The following is a 14,540-nucleotide window of genomic DNA, read 5'->3' on the forward strand; positions in this document are numbered from 1 at the left end:
TTGCCCAGAAGGCCGTTCATCCTACGGTGCCATTAAGTAGAAATCTAGTATAGAAGCACGCTCATAAGCTGCAGGGATTGGCAAGCGCGCCATTAATACTGCCATGCCATTATGTAGAAATTCAGCAGAGAAGTAATATGTGGGAATTGCTTGTATCACCATCACCTGCCATTAAAGGGCTATGCAAGTGGCCACAAACCGAGGGAAGAAGCTAATATACAGTAATTATCCATATCATCATCGCCTCATACAAAAAAGCAATTAAAAGAAATTATAAAAAAGAATCATATAATTATAAAAAAATATATCATTACATCAGGCTCATACCAAAAAGCAATTAAAAGAAATTGTAAAAAAGAACCATATAACATATCATTACATCAGGAGACCAAGCTTAAAAGACAGGAAAAGAGTCAGAAAAAATTGGCCAGTTTTAGTTGAGATGAAAAAAAACAAACACAGGAAAAGTTGCTGATTCACTAATATCATTCTTGTTGAGCTATTGATAATATTGTGCATTTTAAAGTTATCACAGGTTTTCTTTTTTATTTTCGCATGCTATAGTAGCATATATTTTCCCCCAAGTCATTTTTCTTAGAGATAATTTGCTATATACCCCTCATACGTTTGGAAATATCCGATTTACCCTTACTTTTTTTTTCTTTCTAAAATACCCCTCATATGTTCCACCGTTATTGCAAAATACCCCTATAGTTATCTCATGTTAAGTTAACCAGGATTAAACGTGAGTTAAATATCTACCACAGTTTAAAAAAATTAAAATGCCAATTTTGCCCTTAACTTAAGGGCAAATAAGAAAGGTTGGTGACGGTAGAGGGGTATATTGAAAAAAACCAAAAGTCAAAATACTTTTTGTGCTCCTGACTTTAAGGGCAAATAAGAAAGACAGTGATGGTGGAAGGGTATATTTGAAAGGGCAAAATAGTAATTTTACAGAGATAACAGAGTTATTTAACAGATTTTAACTCTAGGGGTATATTAGAAATAGGTTGGAATGTAGGAGGGGTATTTTCAATATTAGCCTTCTAAGAGGGGTAAATCGAAAAATCGGAAACTTTTCAGGGGTATATAAGCAATTGCCCCTTTTTCTTATCTTCTATGTTATGTAGTCTTAGAACATTAGCAAAAAAGCAAGGATAACCTCAAATAGTTTAGTAAAAAGCAAATATAAGTCCGAACAGTGCTACAACCGGAAAAAAGCTACTACATTAGTATTCAAGTTCCATTGCCCTTAGCCATAATTTCAAACCCAAACATAACTATTTGTATGTAAAATTCAGCAGAATAAAATCAAGGTTAAAAGACAGGAGAAGAGCAAGTTGGAATTGACCAGTTGCGGGAACTGTTAAAAGAACAAAGCAATATAAGCATTCATCAATTACATATATGTAAGAGCAAGTTGGGATTGACCGGTTTCAATTGAAATGGGTAAAAGTAGACATAGGGGACAAAGTAATATAAGCAATCATCAATTACATATATGTAATCTGTATAGCTTGGACTTTTAATTGCTTTTTGGTATAAGCCACATCTGGAAACTATTTTTTTATTCGTGGAAAAAGGAAATGCTGCCATGTATACATGTAAAGCTGTCAATTAATCTATTTGTATGGAAAACATATCATTACATCATGCTTATACCAAAAAGTAATTAAAAGAAATTGTAAAAAAGAATCATATAACATATCATTACATCAGGAGACCAAGCTTAAAAGACATGAGAAAAGGTAGAAAAAATTGGCGAGTTTCAGTTGAGACGGAAAAAAGCAAACATAGGGAAAGTATTCGAAGAATGGAGCAACATAAGCATTCATCACTCAAAGAATTCATCAATTACATTATTTACAAGCTATTATGCAAACACTAATGTCACTATAAACTATGTTATGTAGTCTTAGAACATTAGCAAAAAGCAAGGATAACTTCAAATAGTTTAGTAAGAAACAAATATAAGTTCAAATATTTCTACAACCGGAAGAAAGCTACTACATTAGTAATCAAGTCCCATTGCCCTTAGCCATCTACATCTTTTCATCTATATCTTTAGGTAACATGCTACTGGAGGAAAGGTACTTACTTTATTATTGAAGTCCCATTGTCCTTTGTCATACTTCTTTGATTAACTCTCCTGAATATAGTAAACATAATGCACCATTACCTCAAAATACTCTATTTATTTGGTCTTTACTCTGGGAGTCATATTTATTTTCAAGTTTAAATTCACATAATTACAAAAAAATGAACAGAAAGAAACACATGCCAATAAGTTAGCCACAAAATGGTTAAATCCACATAGTGCTTATCTTACAACAATGTAAGCGTGATATCTCGAGAAATGCAGTAAAAAAATTCATTAGCTGTCCTATAGAGCAATGTTATAAGCAGGGGCAAATACTTTAGTATCCTAATTTTCCTCTACCAACATTTAAACTGCAGGGAAATAAAAAGTGCAACAAAAGGGACCAGAGAAGATCAACCTTTTGTGATTAAGCAGTAAACAGGAGAGTAATGTGGGGACCTATACAATAGTGCAATGGTTAGCAAAATCAGTGGGTTACAGTTAATATTATTAATGAGAAAATTTGAAGATGGGAATATACCTATCTTGGTTTGAGGAGGACACTGACATGTAGCAATTAATGAAGGGAGGTATTTATAATAAATTTGAGAGAACCTTTCGACTATCACAGAAGGAAATAGGGAAGGTAACAGGGCTAAGTACAAGGTCAAAATAATAAAAAAATTTAAAAAATCTTTGGGAACCGTCAACAGATTTGTAAAAAATAGTAAAAAAATCCCAGAAAAATTCAAATGCAGATTAGCTCAGAGCAACTATCCAATGGACAGAGTAGGTCTCACCAGATCTGTAAAAATTTTTTGTAAATCTCAGCAGATCACCCAAATCATGAAAAAAAAAAGGCTAGGTTTAAGCGGAGGAGCTACCGCCCAATCGAGAGAGAGTTAGCGAGATCTTACCAGATCTGTAAAGAACCAACCCAAATCATGAAAAAATAGGCTAGGTTTAGGCGGAGGAGCAACCGGCCAATCGATGGGCTTATCTGACATGCGTCCGAGGCAACTGGCGGAGCGATCGAGAGAGGCCTCGAGGTAGGCAAAGAAGAGAGAGAGAGTTAAGGAGATCTCACTAGATCTTGCAAGAACCTACCCAAATCATGAAAAAATAGGCTAGGTATAGCCCCAGGAGGAACAACCCAATCGACGTGTCGGTGGGCTCATCCCACAGGCAACCGAGGCGACCGGCGGAGCGATCGAGAGAGGCCTCGAGGTAGGCGGAGAAGAGAGAGAGTTAGGAAAATCTCACCAGATCTGTAAAGAGCCAACCCAAATCATGAAAAAATAGGCTAGGTTTAGCCCCAGGAGGAACCGCCCAATCAACAGGCTAATCCCACAAGCGGCCGAGGCAATCGGTGAAGCTCGGAGTAGGGAAGGGAGAGCGATTAGTTAGAAACCGCCCAATGGACGGCCTCATCGCACCTGCGGTCGAATCGAGCGGCGGAACGTTCGAGAGAGGCGTGGAGAGAGGCCTGAGAAGAGGCGTAGAGGAGAGAGGGAGGAGAGAAAGGGGCAGTAGAGGGCGTGGAGAGGCTTGAGAAGAGGTGTACAGGAGAGAGAGGAAAGAGAGAAAAGAGGCAGAGGAGAAGAGAGAGATAGAGAGAAGCCTCGGAAGAGGCGCGAGGGAAAATGAGAGAAATCTGAAAACCTTTTTTTATTCGTTAAAAAAAGAAAATGCTGCCACATATACAGAGGAGAAGAGAAGCCAAGAGCCATATCGTTTTTCTATTCGTGGAAAAGGGACCCATATCTGGAAACTATTTTTTTACTCATGAAAAAATCTGGAAACTAATTTTTTATTCGTAAAAGAAATGCTGTCACGTATATATGTAGAATTGTGAATTAATCTATTTGTATGGATATTTAAATTTTTCGAGTCTAATTCGAGCGAGCCCAGTAATACTCAAGCTCGAGTTGAAATAAATTTCAAATTTTTTTTTCCGTTCAAACCCGGCTAATTTAATTTCGAGTCGAACTCGAGTAAGACGAATATCGAGTCGAACACAAGTCAAGCACAAGCCAGCTCCTTATTTGCCCGCCCTATACATTGCACCCCTAAAAATATTTTTAAATTTTTAGTCTAAATATAAATTTTTAAAAATAAAAAAATAAAAAAAGATATTTGTAGAGAGATTTTTTACAATTTAGCCTTTTCTACAAATAATCTTTCATACTTAAAATGTATTTTTCCTTGTTGTATTTAACATTATTTTTTATTTCTTATATTTTCATTCTAATTTTATATTATTTTACACAGATCATACATTATACTATGAATCAGAACAAAAAAAATCTTGAAAAATTATTTTTTTATAAACAAATGGCAGCTGCTAACTTTTGTATAAATAAATTTAGCATATTTTAGAAATTCAGATAAATACATATTATAATTAGATATGGAACTTTATACACATAAATTCTTAAATTTAAAATTTTTAGAATAAAACTTCAAGTATTATCTATGTGGTTTCGTACTTTCTCACTTTAGTATCTCATGGTCTAATTATAATTTTATTTTTTCTTTTTGTCAACTCATCCATTAATATTTCGTTAAATTATATATAAAAAACTTTAGCTATTCTATCTAGATTTATTAAATATTTATTTTAGTATCTTTAGTTTTAACTTTTTTACTGATTTAATAAATAAATAAATAAATAATAAAAAAATTATAAAGTATTATCATATGTTACTAAAGTAAAAAAATATAAAATTATACCGGTGGTAAAGTATTCCAAGAAGAAAATAGAACGAGCTGTGAGCTCTCTTCCTAATAAACCCTCCCATCGAGATTCTTACTGCCCCCTCTCCGACCCATCTCCCATGGCTAATCCTTTAACTCGTTATTAGGGTTTCTTTTTCCCCTTACTAAACCTCTTCCAGTTCGTCTCCGCTTCTTTGATCCCCCTTTCTCCTCGATCTAGGGTTTCGGTTTCGATCCATCAATGGCGTCCGGGAACAGCGGCGCCCCGTCTAGGGCTCTCGGCGGCCCCTCCCCTCTCGGCAACCCCGCAGCGGCGTCTCCCGCAGCGGCTGCGGCTGCGGCGGCGGCGGCGGCGGCGCAACTCTCGCATCTCCGGCCGCCGTCGCTTCCCCAAATCCCGGGCTCATCCTCTTTCCAGGGCCTCTTCAACTCCCCACCGCCCTCTCAGCCTCCGCTCAACTCCCCCTTCCACATCCACCTCGGCTCCGGCCCCCAAAACCCTAACCCCGGCGGCGCCCCCATGGGCTCCTCCCCGTCCTTCTCCACCCCCGGCCTGTCGTCGGGCCCCAAGCGACCCCCCACGAAGCCCCCCGCCCGNCGCCCCCATCCCCGCCTTCAAGACCGCCGACCTCACCCCCGCCGCCCGGCGCAAGAAGCGGAAGCTCCCCGAGAAGCAGCTCCCCGACCGCGTCGCCGCCCTCCTCCCCGAATCCGCGCTCTACACCCAATTGCTCGAATTCGAGGCCCGCGTCGACGCCGCCCTCGCGAGGAAGAAGATCGACATCCAGGAGGCCCTGAAGAACCCTCCTTCCTTGCAGAGGACTCTTCGGATCTACGTCTTCAACACCTTCGCCAACCAAACCCGCGCGATCCCCGATCCCAAGAATGCCGAGCCGCCGCCGTCCTGGTCGCTGAAGATCGTCGGGCGGATCTTGGAAGACGGGGCCGATGCCGACCCGGCCGCAGGCCTGCCCAAACCTAACCCCATGTACCCGAAGTTCTCGTCTTTCTTCAAGCGCGTCACGATCCAATTGGACCCGGCTTTGTACCCGGACAACCCGATGATCGTCTGGGAGAACTCCCGCTCTTCCGTGCCGCAGGAAGGATTCGAGGTGAAGCGAAAGGGGGATAAGGAGTTCACTGCTAGCATACGGCTAGACATGAATTACAACCCCGAGAAGTTCAAGGTTTCCCCTGCACTGATGGAGGTTCTTGGAATCGAGGTTGACACCCGCGCGAGGATCATAGCCGGTGTATGGCAGTATGTTAAGGCCAAGAAGCTTCAGAATCCCAGTGACCCCTCTTATTTCACTTGCGACCCGCCTTTGAGGAAGGTGTTTGGAGAAGACAAATTGAAGTTTGCTATGATTTCCCAGAAGATCTCGCAGCATTTGATTCCTCCTGCACCGATTCATTTGGAGCACAGGATTAGGCTTTCGGGGAACGGGGCTGTGGGGAACGCGTGCTATGATGTGCTCGTTGACGTTCCTTTCCCGTTGCAGAAGGAGATGTCCGCCTTCCTGGCGAATACGGAGAAGCATAAAGATATCGAAGCTTGTGATGAGGTGATATGCGCTTCTATTAAGAAGATTCACGAGCATCGTAGGAGGAGGGCATTCTTTCTTGGGTTCAGTCAGTCTCCTGTCGAGTTTATCAATGCTTTGATAGCCTCTCAAAGTAGGGACTTGAAACTTGTTTCCGGGGAAGCGAGCCGGAATGCTGAAAGGGAACGCCGTGCTGATTTTTACAACCAACCTTGGTAAGATTCTAACTTTCTTGTGTTGGGGATTTGTTAATTTTCTCGGGTATGTTTACTGATTTTCCTTCTTGTGGTGGTACGTTAGGGTGGAGGATGCTGCGATAAGGTATCTGAACCGCAAACCAGCTGGTGGTAATGACGCTCCAAGTAGCACATTGTAGAAGATCGATGTACTGCTTTTGTGAAGAAAACAACTGGATTATCATACATGCCGCCAAGTAAGTTGGTCAAGAAGAATGTATACATGCTATTGAAAATGCTCCAATGGTCTGTTGACTTGGGAGCCCTTAGATATGTTAAATTCTTTGCTGCTTTATTTGCATCTTCCGCTAGTGATCGATAGTAGTTCAAATCTCATTTATCGCCATTAAGAAAGTGAAGGTATTAACCTAAATCAGTAGTGTTCTGTTCCTTTCTTTTTAATGTTGTTGGCAAGTGGTTGTAAGTCAGTTTGTGATATTATCTTTTCAAAGTCCACATGCGAATCAAATTCACACAGTATATATTTTTAATATTTTGAATATTTTGAGCTTCAAGTGATGACTTGCGCCTTATTAAGATGGCAGTGATATATTTACTGGTTCTACAACATTAAGTATTTAGCCTTGCATTGTTATTTTAATTTATTATAGTGTTTTTATTGTGGGGTCATTGACATGAAGACCTGGTAATGCTGATTTTTTTCAGTCTACCAACTATTCTTGATTCTGTGTGCTGCCTTGCCAATGAATTTATTCTCATGAGAACCCTCAGCCGTAAATGTTGATCGTCGACTGTCTTATGGGTCATCTGTAGTACCTTAGGAAGCTGTTCATGTTATCATACATAGTGTTATTTAGTTTGAAACTCAGATAGTGGTACTTATATACTGTTCCCTATTGTGAGTTCTACTTCATAACGGAAATTGCAGTTTATTATCTTTACTTTTATCTTTTTTTGACCCTTTACATTGTCTTATCTACAACTTTTAATTTCATCAGATTCATAATCATTCTCGCTTGCCTCCGACTAGATAAATTGTATGGTGAGACTTGCATTTGGTGCAACTAATAAAGATGACTTCTCAAACAAATGAAATGCTTATTGTTTTGAACACATGCAGTTTTTCCATGTCAGTATAATGTTGTTGATTTTGCTCAAATTAACCATGTATTTTTCTCTATCAAATATAATTTTAAGTTTTCACCTAATCTGTTCCCTTTTCTTCATCATTTACTCTTTTCTTTCATAATTTTCTCGTTCTCACTATATAGTTGGCTATATTATTTGGTAATAGATTTAGAAATTGTCTGAAATGCTGGAGTTACATGGATAGAGAATTTTATAATTCAAGGTAAAAAAGGTGATCTGTACATTGTTAGCGTTTTATAGAAATGTCAACTATTTTGGTTTGTAAGATTAGGTATATTCATTAGTATTTGCGGCAACTGGGGAAACCAGAGCTGCTGAATCATTAGTCAGAAATAATAGATTCAACCTCTTATTTAAATTTGAAAGTTGAAAAAACTCGTAACTATAGAAAATTTTCTGTATGCAAGCTTGTTGATCCTAAATGTAGCTTTAAAATGTTTGCGCTTAATAAGTTACAAGACCCATTTAGATTTCCAATTTCTGCAGAATCAAGGTGGAGACTTCTTTTGACAGCTTTAAGGGAACTTAAATTTCCACTCTGCCTTCCTTTCCTATTTTTGGAATGCATATTTCTTTGCACAATTTGCAAAATTTTAAAATTAGTCAGCAATTTTAATGAGTGTGCATTTTAATGCGTTCGATGGGTAAATTTTTGGATGTTAAAAAGAATATATTTTGATCTTTTGTGTATCGATTAAGATGAACTGTAAATTCAAAAAAATACAAGTTGAAAAGGATTAACCTAATGCCTGCTGCTACTTTAATCATAAACTCTGTTTATGTATGCAAATTTTTGTATCCTCTTAAATTTGTCAGAGACATCCTTCCTATTCGCACTTGATGGTCTTTAGTCTACTTGTTGTTTTATCAACTATTGTATCTAGCACTGGTCCCAACTTGCACTTCTCCTGTAACCTAACTTGAAAAACTCTTTTATTTTAGACAAGATTACACACAGGAATAAAGAGGAGCCTTCAAAGTACACAAGAGTGACTTGAGTTTGTGCTAACATCGAACGATAGCGAGCCGATGGCGAGCGTACAAACATCTCGTACTAAGCTAGGACTTCAAACCTGTCTTTCGTATGCTGTGTGCGCTTTTAATTTGGTGCCTTTGGTTTCATAGACTATTTATTACCTTGCATATTATGATATCTAGCATTGCGCTTTCGCAATTATTTGTAGTTGAAAAGTTGAAGAACACATTGTAAATTTGGAAGATCTTAAGAATTGCTACAAAGTTTCAATAGGATGAAACCTGAGTTAAAAGATGTTGACGAAATTAAAAGGAGGAATCAATGAAGAGTTCATTAGAGGGTGATAGCTTAATATGGCTCTTGAATAGAGCCTGATAGGAGTCAAAATATATGTTGATGGACAGTTTCTTTGACTAACTTGCTAATAGTGGGTTACACAAGTTCTATGTTGATCAGTTCTTCAATACTCTCTTGCTGGTAATGCTGTGAGTTTGTTACATGTACAAGTAAAACCGAAAGCGGAACCTGGATCCCATGAAATCAAGTCCCTGACTAACTATTCTGCGACAAACTGGTTGGTAGTGCATTTTGTCTTAGGACACAATTGCAGGATTTGTTTCATTCATCTGCAGTACTTGAAAGGCCATGTAGTGTTACTATCAAGAAAATTGAGAAAAAAATTTCCATATTAAATTCTATCCATTTTTCCGTCTCTCCTGTTGATTCTTTCTTGTTAATTTCCTTCTCCTCTCCCCTGAACTGATCTCTTCTTCCTTCATTTTATTGAAATATTAGAATTTTCAGCGGTAAACAGTTCTTTCTACAGCGGTTTGTTCTCTGCAGGCATAAGACTAAATTTAGTATGCATATTCAAACTTACATCTGCTTCTCTTTTTTTCGCATGTAGTAGTCATATGATTCCTTTCTATTTTATTTGAGCAATATTTTCCCAAACCTGAGTTGTAGTTTAGCAACAGCACGAAGCAGTTTTCCGGTTTCTTTGGTGGCTTTCGACTTCTCATAGCACGATCGCATGTTTTGCCCTATGTTAACATGCCTCGGCACTGCTATATATGATGTACAAAAAACAGCTGATCCAGAGACAAAATGAATGCAATATTAGACCTGGAAAAAACGTCAACATTCATAATGAACTCAAAATACGAAATGGCAAAGTGAAATAATTGCAACGCAGCATCAGTAATTTTTATTCCACTTAAAATCCAAGGTTATCTGAAGCTAAATGCATAAGGCAACACTAAAATACTCTGCAGTAAGGACATTAAAAGACCCCTATAATATGTACAAATTATGCTTTCCTTTGATTTGGGACAAGAAATCGAAAAAAAAGGGAAAAAAGCATGTAAGAGAATACACACCTTAGGTTGGTAAATTATAGCACAAGGAGCCAATGTCTGTGAAGAGAGTTTGAAAGTCCGCAATTAATTCATTTAAGCAAAATCAGCACACTCTTATTTCTACTGAAATTTGATGAGTAGAAATAAATCTATGTCTCATATTCCTGCATAATACACGAAAAGTTAAATTACACATAAAAATAAGGAGATGGTAGATCACAATTCAAGGCAAAATCATCTGTATCTCTATACCTGCCGTTCGCATCTTGCATATGAAAGGGGAGCACAATCTCAACAGGAGCAGCAGCAGGGGCCTCACTGAACCATGGATGTTTGAGAGCGGCATCTGCTGTCATTCTCTTCTCAGGGTCGTAATTTAGAAGCGCGGACAACAACTCAAATCCGGATTTTGAGAGAGTTGGGCGGCTGGAAAAAGCCGTCGCCGGAAACTTCTCCCGCAGCTTACTACACGACCTCCGAGAACGGGGAAAAGGTGCACCCAGATGGCCAGCAAAACCTGGCAACATATCCTCGTTCGGCGTCCCGAGAACTCTGAATATCTTGCTCAGCTGATCAAACTCTGACCGCCCGCAGAATAACAGCTCGTTCGCCAACAGCTCTGCCATTATGCACCCCGAAGACCACATGTCAATAGCAGTAGAGTAATTCTCAGCTCCCGAAAGAAGCTCCGGCGCTCTGTACCACAGAGTCACCACCGGCTGCGTGTAAGGGAGGTTTCCGATCTTCGTGCAGAGCCCGAAATCGCAGATCTTTACCTCACCGAGCTCGTTCAGTAGGATATTCGAAGGCTTCAGATCCCTGTGGAGAAACTGATGCTTGTGAAGGCACTGAATCCCGCGAAACAGCTGCCTCATGAGTTGCCTCACCTCGCTCTCGCACATCGGCTGCTTTCTCTTCTTCATCACGCGATCGAGATCGTGATCGCAATACTCCATGACCAAGAAAACGTGATCTGATTTGTCGGCTAGAACAACTTCTTTGAGCTCTACGATCGACGGGTGGCGACAACAACGCGCGAGGCAATCAATCTCCCTCCTCCACGGAAAGCCCTTTCGCCCCTCTTTCTCCATCTTCAACCTCTTCAAAGCGACGATTTCGCCTGTAATCCTGTCCCTGGCCCTATACACAACACCGTAAGTGCCCTCCCCGATCTTGTTCAGCCTCTCGAACTCATCGATGCTTCTACGAAATCGCAATCGACCCTCCGAGCTTATTGTCGAGGGTGATTGTGATGCTTCCATGGTTTCCGCATTCGAATCCGACGCCTGTCCGAGGAACCTGGTCTTCAGGTTCGAGATTGGAGAAGAAGGGTTTTCGACTGTTTCTTTGGGGTTCGTGGAGCAAAGGCGAGGCCTTTTGCTAGGGTTGCGTGTTTCCCCCATTGAGATCGGGCACACAGAGGTCAAATTCGCTCAAGTTGATAGCCAAAAACCCTAAAAGGAGGGATCGAAGAGAATCAAACACAAAAATTGAAAGTAAAAGAGAGAGAGAGAGAGAGAGAGAGCTAACCTCAGATCTCTTCTCGCGTTCCCGCGAGGGAGCTTTCGGGGTTTATATGCAGAGCGTTGCAGCGGATAAATTGCACCACGAGTCCTTACATTTTACGTGGATTTCATTTCAGTCCTCAAGCTTTGAATAAAATTTTATTTTAATTTCTAAACTTTCAACACTATTTTCTCTTATTAGTCTTTACTTGTTGCTTGCACTTTCAATTACAACTCATCTTCATGAGTTGTAATATTTCGAGAGTCTTTTATATATTTAAATTGTCATGTACACTGACATGGAATATGAGACATAACACGATTCGGACACAACGACTTGACAGCTTTCAAAAAATTAAAACACTGACATAGCATGGACACCGCTAATAAAATACAGTATTATTAATATAATAATATATATTTATTATATATAAAATATTAATTTTGATAAAATATTGTTATATTTTCCGTACGAGTGAAATTTAGTAAATTTTTTATTGATTGTTCATATATTTTAAGAAAAAAATTCTCCACCATACATAATTTATTTATATTGTCAAAAAATTTGTATGCATTTATAAAGAAGCTAAATATTTATCATCTTTCATTATATATGCATAAAAAAAATAAAATAAAAATATGCATATATATATTTTTAATTGTTTATGCTATAGATCGGCATTACATGTGCATTCAAGGAGTGTCCACATCGAACACATGTTCGACACTGATACGCGCGTGTCCGATACAGACGTGCGAAGCTTATAGAAGTGTTCGTAATACATAGATTGTCACCATACAAAGAGTTGTCGAAATTTTAGACATATTATAATATTATAATTTTGTGAAAATTACAAATATCCACTAAGAAAAATATTATCACGATTACCTGATAACAAAATTATACTCCTAGGATAGTTGTATCTAATTACGATAATGGTAGTTACTAGATTTGAATGTGTGGTTGGTTGAATAGTATAATCTAACATGTGAAAATGATCAATATGGTAGATCTAGCAGCAAAAAACTCGACAGTACCAAGTGCTTGGTACTATAAATAGTATAATATAATAACAAATTTGTTATTCTAATATGAAATATTCAATATTTTTGGAACAATATAAACTAGTAAGATAGACGACCTTTTATTGTTCATCCATATTATATTTTTACTCCACTAGCTAATTTTTATGTAAGAAAAGTTATAAGTTAGGAGGTGCTAAAATTGAAACATAAGATTAAAAAAGTCATTAAAATATCTAGTACATGGATGTATGGTTGTAAGCAATAATTTTTTCACTATTGATAAAAATAGATAAGAATAAAAGTGAAACCATGAGTAATTGAATGGCAAGTGTGAGAACCACAATGGAACTTCGCCTAAAGATTAAGGACTATAGTGCAATTTACTCACACGGAAGGCGCGCGGAATAAGGCGTAACCCAGTCGCCAAGAAACCATATTGAAGTTTGACTATGTGCTGACGTGGATTTGGTTACATTAAGCTTCATTTGACCACCAAGAAAGTCAAAATACTCGGGGAAAAGGGTTTTTTTGGCCCTCAAAATTTTTAAAATATTATAGATATATTTTAAAATTGTTAATACTATTTTTGTCATTTATAAATTAATGAATTACATTAAAAACGTCATCCATCACACTGATTAAGGATTTTAGACTAATTTTCCTTAGGTATACCCAATTATAAATAATTTTGTGGTATTATATGGGGCTATTAAATTTATTTTTCATGAAAAAAACGACTCAGTATCTTTTTAATTTAGTTGATGAATGCCTTTTTCTCCCTCAATTTAAAAGTCTTATTCTGTTAATTCTCCCAACTAAAACTATAGATATATTATAACTATTTTGAATATATTTTCTATTTAATCTAAATTAGTGTGATTCTTTTTTACCATTTGTGTAGTTTAATTTGTTTTAATTAATTAGTTTTCTATTTAGTACACATTTAATTGTATTTATAATGTTTTATGGCAAATGACATAGAAGGCCCAATATAGCATGTGTTTTTAGGCATTTAATCATGCATTTCGTTAGCGAAATATTATAAGCTTTCGGTCACATGAGGAGACTGTGGACCACCTGTTCGCTCAATGCGTCCTTTTTTTCTTGAGAGAAAAAGATAGCATGCTATCCGCTTCGTTTATTTCATTTTAGAAATAAGCTTAGCTGGAAATATAAATCAACTAGGATTCGAACTTGGGTCTCGGGTACCAACCACCAAGCCGTTTGCCACTTGCTCTAGGGACGCTCAATGCGTCTTTAGCTAGTTCATCATGATGATGTGTATAGAGGGTGTTCAGGCAACGGAACTAGGAGGCAACGTAATTCATGTCTGAAATAGATTGATGGTTAAGAAAGGATTGCATAATACGAGTCATAGCCTTCTTGAATTGGTTGTGTGCTGGTGGATCATGTGGAAGGCAAAAAACAACCTGATTTTTTGAAACATCCAACTAGATCCTCTATTGGCTGTGCATAGGTTGGAGGAGCTGCTGAAATCCTCGAAACTACTTGTCCAAACAAATTAGAAGTCCTACCACCACGACGTCTTTTTCTCGAGTCCCTGGTTGCCTGACATCTGTAGCCTAATTTATTATTTCAATGAATGAAGCAGATAACGTGCTACCTTATCTCAAAAAAAAATATTATAAGTTTTCTTTAAATAATAGGCTTGATTATAGAAACTATCAGTGCACTTTACCTTGCGTCTCAGGTATCCCACCTTCACTAAAAATAAATAAATAAATAAATAAATAAATAAATAAATATATATATATATATATATATATATATATATATATATATATATATATATATATATATATCAATTTAACACTTTAGTTTCTTTTCAAATAGACCCCTCATTAATGATATTTTCTGCATTTTTACTATTTTTCATGTTGGTAAATGGATCACAGGGCCACAGGCATGCAAATATTAAACTAAAATATAGGTACGAAGTTGTTAAAATAGACAAAAAGTCAAAAGA

General features: G+C 37.8%; 2 protein-coding genes across 5 annotated transcripts; one reads left to right on the top strand and one right to left on the bottom strand.

Annotated features, from left to right (window-relative positions):
- LOC109723381 (SWI/SNF complex component SNF12 homolog) lies at positions 3,498-7,097 on the top strand. The gene is made up of 3 exons (XM_020251721.1): positions 3,498-3,521; positions 4,945-6,557; positions 6,643-7,097. The coding sequence occupies exons 1-3, from the start codon at positions 3,498-3,500 to the stop codon at positions 6,716-6,718; spliced, it is 1,713 nt and encodes a 570-aa protein (XP_020107310.1). The 3' UTR covers positions 6,719-7,097.
- Positions 8,873-11,646, bottom strand: LOC109723173 (cyclin-dependent kinase G-2-like). Of its 4 annotated transcripts, none has more exons than XR_002219633.1 (3): positions 10,275-11,645; positions 10,044-10,186; positions 8,873-9,755 (listed from the first exon to the last, which is right to left on the bottom strand). XR_002219633.1 is itself a non-coding variant. In XM_020251449.1 (2 exons), exons 1-2 carry the CDS (start codon positions 11,423-11,425, stop codon positions 10,126-10,128), a joined length of 1,212 nt encoding a protein of 403 aa, XP_020107038.1. In that variant the 5' UTR covers positions 11,426-11,645; the 3' UTR covers positions 8,873-10,125. The 4 variants fall into 4 exon arrangements, 1 of the variants encoding a protein (XP_020107038.1); XR_002219634.1 differs by having other exon boundaries at positions 8,873-9,789; XR_002219632.1 differs by having other exon boundaries at positions 8,873-9,501; positions 9,620-11,646.

Source organism: Ananas comosus, linkage group 17 (assembly GCF_001540865.1).
Source record: "Ananas comosus cultivar F153 linkage group 17, ASM154086v1, whole genome shotgun sequence".
NCBI lineage: Eukaryota > Viridiplantae > Streptophyta > Magnoliopsida > Poales > Bromeliaceae > Ananas > Ananas comosus.